The sequence below is a fragment of the Thalassophryne amazonica genome, chromosome 11, assembly GCF_902500255.1.
Source record: "Thalassophryne amazonica chromosome 11, fThaAma1.1, whole genome shotgun sequence".
NCBI lineage: Eukaryota > Metazoa > Chordata > Actinopteri > Batrachoidiformes > Batrachoididae > Thalassophryne > Thalassophryne amazonica.
This window is the reverse complement of record NC_047113.1, coordinates 37372440-37386195: the sequence shown is the minus strand read 5'-3', so window position 1 is coordinate 37386195 and position 13756 is coordinate 37372440. Positions and strand designations below refer to the sequence as shown.

General features: G+C 42.0%; 1 protein-coding gene across 2 annotated transcripts in view; it reads right to left on the bottom strand.

The window, feature by feature from the left end:
• The window catches only part of ctbp1 (C-terminal binding protein 1), a 107398-nt gene that overhangs the window by 52389 nt on the left and 41253 nt on the right, over positions 1-13756 (bottom strand). For both annotated transcript variants that reach the window (XM_034181208.1, XM_034181207.1), the window contains exons 2-3: positions 9501-9548; positions 7588-7730 (exon numbers count right to left, since the gene is read on the bottom strand). In XM_034181208.1, coding sequence (XP_034037099.1) covers positions 7588-7648 — 61 coding nt within the window. In that variant the 5' untranslated portion in view covers positions 7649-7730; positions 9501-9548. The remainder of the gene's footprint in view (positions 1-7587; positions 7731-9500; positions 9549-13756) is intronic.

The following is a 13756-nucleotide window of genomic DNA, read 5'->3' as shown; positions in this document are numbered from 1 at the left end:
GACGTTAATGAAGCACTGTGACTCAGCTCGTGGCACAAAGGTGAGAACCTCGGGGGGGACAGAAGGCTCCGTTAACTGATCTGACGGTGGCGGAACTGTAGCACAAAGTACCAGAGGGACTGAAATTAAGTCTTTTCAGACGTCGTTTTCTTCATGACGTGTTGATGAATCCACTAAAACTGATAGGTAAGACTTTATATTTATTGTGTGTGTGAATTTGGGCCACATGAGAACCGCAGCTTTGATTCAATTAATGGACAGCATCAAGTGATGTATTTCAAATTGTGAGAAAGCCTGTAAAAATTCATAAATTATCCACATCATTATTTAAGCCACAGTGTTCAAAGCGTGTGAAAAAAGTAGTGGCTTATGGTCCAGAAATTATAGTACGTACACACACACACACACCTCAAAAATATTAAAGGAAAGCTTTTTAATTAAAGTATAGCGTCAACTCAATTCAACTTCTAGGATATTGATAAGGTCAGTTAAGCAGTGGGGCGGGGGGGTAATCAGTATCAGCTGCTTTGTCGTCAATGAAATTAACAACAGGTGCACTAGACAGGTAACAATGAGATGACACCCACAACAGGAATGGTTTTACAAGTGGTGGCCACTGACATTTTGCCCCTCATCTTTTCTCACTGACTTGTCACTATTTTTGCATTTGCCTAGGGTCAGTGTCACTACTGGTAGCATGGTGTGGTACCTGGACGCTACAGAGGTTGCACAGGTAGTCTAAATCCTCTAGGATGGCACATCCTTGCCAGAAGGTTTGCCATGTCTCCCAGCACAGTCTCAAGAGCATGGAGGAGATTCCACGAGACAGGCAGTTACACTGTCCTGAGAACTGGACAGAGCTGTAGAAGGTCCTTAGGCCATCAGCAAGACCGCTATCCACTACTTTGTAAAGGAGGAACAGGATGAGCACTACCTGAGCCCTACAAAATTACCTCCAGCAGGCCACTGGTGTGAATGTCTGATCAAACAATCAGAAAGACTTCATGAGGGTGGCCTGATGGAGGTCATTTCATCCTGTAATGGGGGTCCTGTACTCGCTGGCTGGCACCGTGGAGCATCATCAGCATTTGCCACAGAACACCAGAATTAGCAGGTCTGCGCACTCTGTGCTTTTCAGATGAGAGCAGGTTCAATTTGAGTACATGCGACAGATGTGAAAGGGTCTGGAGACACACCATAAAGAAGGGTATGTTGCCTACAACATCATCCAGCATGACCAGTCTGGTGGTGGGTCAGTGGTGGTCTGGGGAGGCATATCCCTGGAAGGACACACAAACCTATACAGGCTAAACAATAGCACCCTCACTCAATAAGAACAGTCAGGTCCATAAGCAGTTTGACAGTGACACAATTTCTGCTATTTTGTCTCTGTACAACACCACAGTGAACATAAAATTAAAGTGCTTGTGATGTAACCTTCTAGGATTAGTTCAAGGGGTTTTAGCAAAGATATCGCATTAACCATTTAAAAATTCCAGCCATTTTTTTCTTTTGTTTTCTGTTTTTTATGTACAGTCTTCATTTGCAGAAAACAAACGGTAATTGGACAAATTAAATGAGGATTATTGTTAAAACAAATCATCACTTTCGCCACCTGTTTTATTCAGACAAGTCAGGGGATTGTTACATGAACATTGTAAAGTCACTGTCTTGGGACTCCATTTACACCAACCATGAAGAAATACAACCCCAATTCCAATGAAGTTGGGACATTGTGTAAGATGTAAATAAAAACAGAAAATGATTTGCAAATCCTCTTCAACCTATATTCAATTGAATACACCACAAAGACAAGATATTTAATGTTCAAACTGATGAACTTTATTGTTTTTGTGCAAATATTTGCTAATTTTGAAATGGATGCCTGCAACACGTTTCAAAAAAGCTGGGACAGTGGTATGTTTACCACTGTGTTACATCACCTTTCCTTCTAACAACACTCAGTAAGTGCTTGGAAAATGAGGACACTAACTGTCGAAGTTTTGTAGGTGGAATTCTTTCCCATTCTTGCTTGATGTACGACTTCAGTTGTTCAACAGTCCGGGGTCTCCACTGTCGCATTTTGCACTTCATAATGTGCCACACATTTTCAATGGACGACAGGTCTGGACTGCAGGCAGGCCAGTCTAGTACCTGCACTCTTTTACTACAAAGCCACGCTGTTGTAACACATGCAGAATGTGGCTTGGCATTGTCTTGCTAAAATAAGCAGTGACATCCCTGAAAAAGACGTCGTTTGGATGGCAGCATGTGTTGCTCCAAAACCTGGATGTACCTTTCACCATTGATGGTGCCATCATAGATGTGTAAGTTGTCCATGCCATGGGCACTAACACACCCCCATACCATCACAGATGCTGGCAACAACCTGGATGGTCTTTTTCCTCTTTTGTCCAGAGAACACGACATCCATGATTTCCAAAAACAATTTGAAATGTGGACTCATTAGACAACAGCACATTTTTCCACTTTACGTCTGTCCATTTCAAATGAGCTCAGGCCCAGAGAAGGCGGTGGTGTTTCTGGATGTTGTTGATGTACTTGTAGATGCAGCGACACACTGTGTTAACTGACAATGGTTTTCTGAAGTGCTCCTGAGCCCATGCGGTAAGATCCTTTACACGATGTCGGTTTTTAATGCAGCGCCGTCTGAGGGAGCGAAGGTCACGGGCATTCAATGTTGGTGTTCGGCCTTGCCGCTTACGTGTAGAAAGTTCTCCAGATTCTCTGAATCTTCTGATTATATTATGGACTGTCAGATGATGGAATCCCTAAATTCCTTGCAATTGAACATAAACATTGTTCTTAAACTGTTCGACTTTTTTTTTTTTCTTTTTAACGCAGTTGTTCACAAAATGGTGATCCTCGCCTCATCTTTGCTTGTGAATGGCTGAGCCTTTTGGGGATGCTCCTTTTATACCCAAAGTGACACTCACCTGTTTCCAATTAATCTGTTCACCTGTGGAATGTTCCAAACAGGTGTTCTTTGAGCATTCATCAACTTTCCCAGTCTTTTGTTGCCACTGTCCCAGCTTTTTTGAAATGTGCTGCAGGCATCCATTTCAAAATGAGCAAATATTTGCACAAAACAAAAAAGTCTATCAGTCTGAACATCAAATATCTTGTCTTTGTGGTCTATTCAATTGAATATAGGTTGAAGAGGATTTGTAAATCATTAAATTCTGTTTTTAATTTACATTTCACACAACATCCCAACTTCATAATTCGGGTTGTACAAATAGGATGGCACTGCAAGTCATTTGTAGGAGGCAATTCTCAAAATCTGAGTGGTCACCAAGACACCCATGACAATTGAAAGTTATAGGCTTCTGTGGATGTGACTGGAGAAATGTTCAATCTGTGGAATCACCACTTACACAGCATCATAGCACAGATAGGGATTTAAAAAAGAAAGCTGTGAAATCTCTGTGACAGTCTGCCAAAAAAGGCACTTGGGTGACTCGAGCCTACATCTGATCTGATTTAAAACTTTAGTGACACCATTTTTGATGGCCTTCCCACAAAGGGGAAGGCCTTATCTTAGGGACCTCGTAGTACCATATCACCCCAATAGAGCGCTTCGCTCTCAGACTGCAGGCTTACTTGTAGTTCCTAGGGTTTGTAAGAGTAGAATGGGAGGCAGAGCCTTCAGCTTTCAGGCTCCTCTCCTGTGGAACCAGCTCCCAATTCAGATCAGGGAGACAGACACCCTCTCTACTTTTAAGATTAGGCTTAAAACTTTCCTTTTTGCTAAAGCTTATAGTTAGGGCTGGATCAGGTGACCCTGAACCATCCCTTAGTTATGCTGCTATAGACGTAGACTGCTGGGGGGTTCCCATGATGCACTGTTTCTTTCTCTTTTTGCTCTGTATGCACCACTCTGCATTTAATCATTAGTGATCGATCTCTGCTCCCCTCCACAGCATGTCTTTTTCCTGGTTCTCTCCCTCAGCCCCAACCAGTCCCAGCAGAAGACTGCCCCTCCCTGAGCCTGGTTCTGCTGGAGGTTTCTTCCTGTTAAAAGGGAGTTTTTCCTTCCCACTGTAGCCAAGTGCTTGCTCACAGGGGGTCGTTTTGACCGTTGGGGTTTTACATAATTATTGTATGGCCTTGCCTTACAATATAAAGCGCCTTGGGGCAACTGTTTGTTGTGATTTGGCGCTATATAAAAAAAATGATTGATTGATTGATTGAAAGGGGAGTCTGTGAGTAGGCTCGGCTATCAGAAGTGTGTCTATGTGGTGAAATTATGAAATTTTTGAAATATTCACTTATTAAAAAGCTACAATCATGTTTCTGGGAGCCAGAGGAGAAAGATGCCTGGGATGAGCTGTGCAGGCAAGAGTTAGCTGGACAGTGGTGTTTGGAGATGCTCACAGCTTGACATAGCACCCTATAGATTACCCTAAAGATACAGATTATTGGGGGTGAGGAGTAGATGCATTCACACAACATCACTTCAACCGTCTGCAACAGTCAATAAAGAGACTCGCATACATAAGACGCTTTAGTGATGGTTGGAGAGGTACTGATGCACACCATATGCACAATGGTGGCACCATTATTGTAGACTGGCCGTACAAATATGCTACGTGTCAAGGCGGCAGTCAGGGCTGTGTGGAGCTGCATTTCTTTTATTCCAGTTTCTTATCTTCTGTGTTGTTTTCTTTTTGTCTGTTTTTTTTTTTTTGGGGGGGGGGGGGGGGGGGGGGGGTTGTTTTGACAGTACACCTTCAATTTGGGTTTTTTGTGCCGCTGGGTTTATGTCTGTACAAGCGCTGATTTATGCTTCTACAACTCTGTGGTCACACAATCACATCAACATGGGCATGACCCTTTAAAAGTTCTCCGTCGCTTTGGTGGGTGTCGCAATGCAATTTGCTGCCGGAACAGTAGGGGGCACGGTGTGAAGAACAAGGCAGAAACTTTGTTCCTGCCTGCATCGCCACCGCTACTGTTTATTATTTTTTTTTTACTTTTTCTGGGCTGGTTCCCAAGGACTGCCGCTTCTTTATACAATCATCGACCTCCTAACAAATGTTACGTGTGATTTCCCTCCATGAATTGGTCATTTGAGTGGCTTTGTAGTTTTTCTGCTCCGTGTTGAAAATATGGTCATATTTGCGGACTTTCTTCTACCAAACATTCCTCTCTTTAACTCATGATCAAAATGCAGTCGGTGTGCATACTGCAAAGCTTTGAAATCTGATGGGAGAAGACGGAGTGAAACCAGAAAAGTGATAAATCACAGCCTGTGCAGGTTTGTAGCTCGTCTTAGCTCTTCCACAACTAAAATGTGATAATAAAGGTAAACTAGGACTGCAAGCAGTCATATACGGGCCCTCGTACCACGCGACCGCCTACCCAGGCCAGTGGGTGCCCTTGTGACCACATGTGGGCATGTGCATGCAGGGGTAACCACTCATCACACAGTTAAAATTTTAAACAAATCACACGATGCATCAAGGAGTTATGACATGTTGATTGTTCATCCACTAGGGGGCGCTCAGTGTACAAACAGAGGGGCTGGGTGTGTTCAGGGGCCAACCGTCATCATACATGTGAAGTTTCAAGTCAATCAGACAAAGCATGAAGGAGTTATCATGACTTGATGTTCTATGGCAAAGGGTCAAAATGGCGGCACCATAGCGGCCACACCCTTCAACATAGAGAAAAGCTTTCGATAACTTTTGTTCAGTATCATCTTTGGACGCTGTCAAAGAAATTTGAAGTGCATTGGACAAAATCCCTGGGAGGAGTTCGTTCAAATACAACATGTGGAAATCACGCCAAAATGAGAAGAAAATTCAAAAAGGCTGACTTCCTGTTTGGAGTAGACTCATGGTGCAAGAGACTTTTTTGTACGTCTATGAAAGTCACACGTGTACCAATTTTCATCTCCCTACTCCAAAAAAACCCCTATGTGTAGGGGTTTTTGAAAGTTTCAAGGGGGCGCTATTGAGGCATTTTGCCCCGCCCATGGGCGACGCCCCTATGAATTGTAAGAGGTTGTCATGCTCGACCTGTGTATCAATTTTCATGATGATGTGACAAAATTAAAGCCGTCAAAATGAAGAACGTATTTTCATGGCGAATGGGCAATATTCGGCACGCCGCTACACGGACGCCGTTACTCGTAACTTCACGGCGTTCATCGCCTACGTTCACCAATTTGTTCTGCATGTTTTAGAAGTGGAATGAAGTTGATTGGGTTAAGTATGTGACATCAGGACCTCTTAAAGTAAAAATAGGACATTTCCCGCCACCACCGGGGGGCACAATGGCACAGGTGGGAACTTAAGATATGTAGACGTTCAGGGCAGAGCCCTCATCATGTCCAGCAAGTTAGAAGGATCTACGATGATGTATGTGGGCGTGACAGCCGTTCGAAGTGAAATGGTGTGCTCCGAAAAGCTCGCCAAAGTTTGACGACCCCTAGCAGCCACGCCTTTTGACTTAATTAGAATCTTTTGATAAGTTTTGATCACCATTGTGTTGTGATGATTTTTACCAAATTTGAAGACGATCGGATAAAATCCCTAGGACGAGTTCGTTCAAATGTAAGTAGTGGAAATGGCCAAAAATGGCAAAAATTTGCTCAAAATCGAAACTTAAAATCAAAATGGCCGACTTCCTGTCGATATTTCACCATGACAGTAAGAGACTTTTTCGTGCATCCTGGCATGGTAAATATGTGTACCGAATTTCGTGAGGCTACGACGAAAAAAGCTCAATGCGGAGGGGTTTTTGAAAATTTCTAGGGGGCGCTATTTTGCGATTTTTCTGCAACCATGTGCAACGCCCCCAAAATAGCAAATTTCGGATCCGGCCAGACGACTTTGGAAAGTTTGGTGAGTTTTTGAGCATGGGAAGAGGCCGAAATTTCGATTTCAAGAGTGAGAATAATAAATAATAATAATAATAATAAACAGCGCAATTACAATAGGGTCCTCGTAGGACGTTGCCTACTCGGGCCCTAATTAAGAGTTCTTATGTTATCAATAAATATTGCTACGATATCTCAGTGAAACATAAATTCCACCTGAGGACAGTATTAAAGTTAAAATACGACATAATGTTGTAGTCAAAGTACTTTAAAATTACAGGCCACATTACTACACGGAGGAGCCCTGCACAAGAGGATGATGAGAAGGTGGGAGAGTCTCCTACCCCCAGGCATGTTGCAATCAACAGCTGGCATGGATCTATTGCTCATTTGCTGGTGGCTACATTACTAATATTGATTTTTAACCCAAAACTAGGGCTGAAACTCGTTCACACAGATTAAATTCAGCGTTCAGACAGTCTGAGTGAGGCAGAGGAGCTCACAGACTACAGTGCAGTATCGTGTGAACTTTTTCAGAATACACACATGTAAATTGTAATGCTGCTGAGTTTTAATTTTATTTGTTCTTAAAATAGCTGTTTATATTAAAGTTTATTAACTTTCTTGAATGTTTTGAATTTGGACTTGAGTATTTGCAGTCAACTTGCCATATGGATAACTGAGTTGGCCACCAATTAACACACTGACATTTTTTGAACCCCAGAGTGAACCCCGCTCACCTTCACATATGCGGTCAAGTCTCTGCCGCTTGACTTGTTTGTGTCTGTCCATCAGAGCCATAGACCAAGCAGTCTGAACCTGGGACAGCAAAGAACAGTTCCAGCGCAAGGGAGCCCCTTGAATATTTTCTTCTTTGCTACACCTAAAAACACATGCATAACAGTAAAGTCCCGTTGTCAGTGTTCTGTTTTTTTTTTCCCATGGGGGTGGGTCCTAACCAAACAAAATTGCTCAATGCTTTAACTACATAAACAATCCTTTTTATTATTATTAGATTCCAAACGGGCCCATAAAGAAAGTATCTCATTACATATACGAGGTCTCTTAGATAATAAACCGACCCTTTTATTTTTTTTTTTTAACTATATGGATTTGAATGACATGCGATTACACCAATCATGCTTGAACCCTCGTGCGCATGCGTGAGTTTTTTCACGCGTGTCGGTGACGTCATTTCCCTGTGGGCAGGCCTTGAGTGAGATGTGGTCCCGCCCTCTCGGCTGAATTCCTTTGTTTCACACACTGCTCGAGACGGCGCGCGTTGCTTTATCAAAATTTTTTCTGGACCTGTGAGGAATATCCGAGTGGACACTATTGGAGAAATTAAGCTGGTTTTCTGTGAAAAGTTTAACGGCTGATGAGAGATTATGGGGTGTTTCTGTCGGTGTAAGGACTTCCCACAGAGCGGGACGTCCTGCAGCGCTTCCAGGCGCTGTCGTCGGCCTGTTTCGAGCTTAAAACATCCTAATTTAAGGCTTAATTCACCCAGGACATCGTGAGAGAACAGAGAAGATTCAGAAGAGGCCGGCATGAGGAATTTATGCGGACATTCCACTGTTTAAGGACATTTTTTTAATGAAAGACGTACGCGCAAATTCGCCGAGTTGTTTCCGTGACGACTCGGCAAATCTGTGTGCGCCGCGACAGGAAAAACACCTCCGTGTTGAAAACCATTTATAGAATTCAGGCGGCTTTTAATGGCTTTCAACAAGTGAGTAACTGAGAAATTGTTTAACAGCTTGGGCATGTTCCAACTTGCCCGTTAAGATTTCCAACGGAGGTGTTTTTCCTGCCGCGACCCCCCGCGGTCGGGTCCAGCCCGACATGCGACTCTGCCCGCACGTTCTTTCATTACAAAATGACCGTTAACAATGGAATGTCCGAATAAACTCCTCATGCCGACTTCTTCTGAAAGTTCTCTGTTCTCTGACGACTTACTGCGTCAACAGAGCCTGAAATGTGGAAGTTTTCAACTTGAAACGGCGAGACGCTGCCGCCTCGAAGCGCAGATCGCAGTCAGGCGCCGTGGACCGTCCTTAAAGCGACACTACCAGAGCAAAATCTCTCATCAGCCGTTAAAATTTTTACCGAAAACCAGCTGAATTTATTGAATGGTGTCCACTCAGTTGTGCCTTACAGTTTTGAAAAATTTTTTATCAAACAAAGCAACAGTCTCTGAGCCATTCCTAAACAATGAAAAAAATCGACGAGCGGGTGGACGACTCATCACTCAAAGACTGCCCACAGGCGAATGACGTAACCGACAGGCGTGAAAAAACTCTCGCATGCCCACGAGGGTTCAAGCATGTCTGATGTAATCACACGTGATTCAAATCCATATGGTTTTTGAAAAAAATAATAAGGTCGGATACTTTTCTAATAGACCTCGTATTTGCAATTTGTGAGTATGATAATGTTAAGAACTACATATTTTATTTATTTCTGCTACAGAGAGCAAGATAAATGTGCATGAACATGCCACACACATCCAACTACAATCTTAGATGATAATGCTCAATGATGAATTAATATTCAAAGGCATTCATTAAAAAAATGTCACTGGAAGTATATGAAAGTCAAGAAAAGTAAATACACATCTAGCATTTAACCAGACATAGATTATGATACTTACCAGAACAACAATGACCTTTGTTCCAGTCAGGCTGAAACCTAGTTTACCCTGAAAACAAAAGAATAAGATATAATGGACTAGTGTGCATAGCTGGAATCACTTCTGGGTAAAACAGGTTGTCTCAAACAGTGCGCACCTTTCACCAACAGGTTAAAAACTGTTAAGGCTTCACGCCGTTATTACAACAAACCGAGAAAGGCATACACATATTATGTCATGAGGCAAGTTCTCTGAGAAAAGAAAACATTAAAAAATTAGCAGTCTGGTGTAGTTGGTTGAGCAATTTTATTCAGCTGCCAGACAGTTCTCGGTCACTGAACTTGGCCATCTGTTTTATGTCGCCATGATGACTGCTGTAAAATCACTGCTCCTTTTGCAGCACCACAACCCAGTCTTTGACTACCCCAACGCCCCCCAAGACAGCTGTGCTTCAGTCATTCTCTTCAGATGCTGAACATTCTTTATGTTCAATATGTCGAAAAGGCACGCTAACTCCACCCACTGTTCTAACACCCATAAACATGGTTATTGTTGTGCTTAACAGCACTCTGCGCTGACAGTTGCATGAAGTAAGCTGTGTTCATCCATGCTACTTGGTTTCATATTAACTACTCAAGTTCACATTCACATTCTTCAATTTATCAGTTACTTTGCAATATGATTTCAGTTCTTTCTTTGCAAGAAAGTTCCCATTTTTCCAGTATTGAGTACCTTGCAACAACAGTTAATGCTGCATTCCACAACTGCAAGATCTATCTGAAGATTATTAAGTGGGAAAGTGGAACTCAAAATTTCACTATCAACTTCAATGAGTTTCTTGCACAGAGGGGGTACATGGCTGCATTGTTTTAGTATGAACAACAAATGCTCACCAACAGATATTCAATGAACTGAAGAACAAGGGGGGGGGGGCACAAAAGGAATATTAATATTTCAGGCAGTTCAAAGATTTGACTGTTTGGCCATGATATGCTTAAAGTTTACTTTGCAAGCTGTCATTTTGGGGAATGATGTCAGATGCACCTATCAGAGTTGAGAAAACTTTCCAGAGTAAAAATTCTGACCTGCGGTGACATTTTGTTTTATTTTTCCTAGTTAGATGTCAGAAATTGAAGCATCCAGCAGAATAATATCCACTGACCACCTCTAAATGGTCATATAAATGGTCAAACAAACAAATAAAAATAAACCCCTGACAATGTTAACGAAATAAATTACAGCGAAAATTATATAAACAGTCATGTCCTGTGGTGGTTTGTCAATATGGGGCACTGCCCCCTCTGAAATCTGACATAGTAAAATCTACATAAACATAGCAAAATTTGACATATTAAAAAGTGGAAATATGCATTTAGTTTTATCATAAAATGATAGCCTGCCAGCACCTGTCGTCATTTAATAAAGGGTGTTTCACAATGTATAGATTAATAACTGATGTTTTGAATAGTTAATTTATTAACGGAGGGGCGTCGGTCTAACAGGAATCAATGCCGAGCCTCGTTTGGCCCAGTATGTGATGTGATGATTCTGTCCGATTGGCTGCCTCAATTTCTCCTGCAGGGTGCACAGAACTGAACCTCAGGCACTCCCATGTTTTTACTGACAGCTCATTGTGAATTAGGCTTTTACTGACAGCCGTGTGAACCAGGCTTAAAGCTACAGAAATGTGTTAATTTTGATGTAATTCCATGCGTTCTAAGGTTTAAATTAATAAACACTAATACTGCACAAAATTGCCATTAGTTTACAACTTTTTTGCTTTTGTTTGATCATGTTTATGTTTGAACTTAGTTTGCACGTCTTTTTGTGTTACTTATGTTATTCATTGTTGAGCATATTAATAACACTTGTGCAGAATAACATTAAAAGTGTTAAATTGCTAAACCTGTTATTTCTGTTTCAAATTTTCATGAATTTTTTTTTTAAGTTGGAACTGAGCTTGCATCTATGGCCATGTCGGAACAAAGCATTTTTCTTTGATTTTTTTCTCGTAGAATCTGTCTCCCTTAATTCTTCTTCAGCTCACTTCCTCTTATGACCAATTCCTTTAGCATCTGTTTTTTGTGGCTGTTGTCCGGTGTCACCAACCGAATTCTCCCCACTGCCTTCAACTATGCATGCTTCATTTCGGAGTGTTGGTAGCAATCCACCAATTACCACCTTGTTTCTGCTTAAACCTGCCTCGTTTCTGCTTAAAACTGACTTTAGAATGATTTAAGAGATTTTACTTTGTCATCTGATGGTTAATAATCACATTATTCCCTTTGATCGCTATGGGTGTAGCGAGTCAGACAGTACAAATAGAGGCCCTTTCCTGCAACTTCAGCCTTCTCTAAATGCACAACTTAAGAGAACAAAGAAAATCTCCAACACCAAGTTCTTCTAATGAAAGAATGTTATTTATTGCACAAGACATAATAATCTACACTCTAAATATATCAAATAGTTCTGGAATTAACTTAGACCATGATATTTTTACCTTTAACATGTAAAGTTGGAAAGGTATTCAAAGATTCAACCTTCCAGAATTAGTAACTTGCTTTGCTTTACAGAATTAGTAAAGCAAATCAGTTTTAAATCAAATCACACCTCTTTCCAAACATTAAAATACAGACAAACTACAACTGACCAAAACTCTGCCAAAACCCCAAATACAACCAGGGGGAGCTCACTAATGTGTGATGTGACTTTAGTTGCTCTACAAGAAATAAAAAGTTATTGAGGTCTTATTCATATTTATTACAAAATCTGTGAATTTATATCTTTTTCCAATCGAAATACTGTAGTACAACCAGAGGGACTTCACTGATGTGTGATGTGAGTTTGGAGGCACTACAAACCATAAATGTGACCCAACTGAGTTTTTTTTTTTTTTTTTTTTTTAATCAAAGCATTTCCTTTCACCGTGGTAATTTGTTGACGGTCCCTGAGCTGCGGTCTCGCAGCAGGCTGCACATCAAGATCAATGTAATTCATAAAGAATGGAGAACCTCTCATTTTGTGGGAAAATAAAGTTTTGGTCAGCTACAGTTTGTTGTCTGTAATACAACATTTGGAAAGAGGTGTCATTTGATTTAAAATGGTGATTCACTGTAAAGTTATTGATTCTGGAATGATCCATCTTTCCAACTTTACTCGGCAAAGAGCCGCAGCGAATCCCACAACACACACACACACACAGTGGAGCATATTATTAAAAAGTCCCATTTAGCGACTTTAATCAGCAAAAAGGTAAGTCACAATTGGCATCTTTAAATGGCTGATGGAGGTTGAATAATAAATTGTGGAGTTTGCATCTTCTTCGCTTGCTTCCCACGCCAAGAATTTAAAGATGCTCACAAAGATTGCCAAAGACTGGTAACAAAAAAGGCTGACTGCACACTCCGCTTCTTCTTTTGAGTTTACTAGCAGTTTGCAAACCAACACGGTGCATTACTGCCACCAACTGTTGGGTGTGGAGCATTAATGGATTCTTGCTCACCCTGGGTGACTGGGTGGTGAAATTAATGTTGTCTGACATATGCTATATTATTAAGGAATTGTGGCGACGAGGAGGACGGCAACACCAGGAGGACAGCTTTCGGACTGTGGCTAGGCGGAGGAAGCCCCCCGGTTGTGGTACCCCGATCACACTCGCCACTGCGAACTGTGAATCGGTTCTCCCCCTTGGAATTGCCTAATGTGAATTCTCTGAGCCCACAAGTGACTTCCACTCCTGTCTCCAGGCCGAAACACCGGACTTTAGTGATAGGGGATTCTATCACCCGCAAAGTCAGGTTTCAGACGCCGGCAGACGTTAAATGTATTCCTGGGACCAGAGCTCCCAACACTGCATCCCATCTTAGGGTGCTGACGCTACAGAAGGGAAGACAGACTAAGGAACATGACATGAGATGTAGTCACATAGTTATTCACGTCGGCACCAACGTCAGGATGAAGCACTCACAGGTCACAAAAATGGACATAGAGAGGACATGTGACCTTGCCAGAAAGATGTGTCAGCATTGATTAATAGTCTCTGGTCCCCTCCCCTCCCCTGGTAATGATGAGGCGTTTAGCAGGCTGACATCTTTAAATAGCTGGCTGTAGACAGCAAGGCTTTAGCTTTATTGATAACTGGCCTTTCTGGGGCCGCTGTGGCTTGCTGATGCTGGACGGCCTCCACCCTACTGGGGAAGGCATCGCCATCTTGTCTGCGAACATAGATAGAGCTCTACTGGGAGGGTAACATTAGGAATTTACAGCAGGCCACAGAG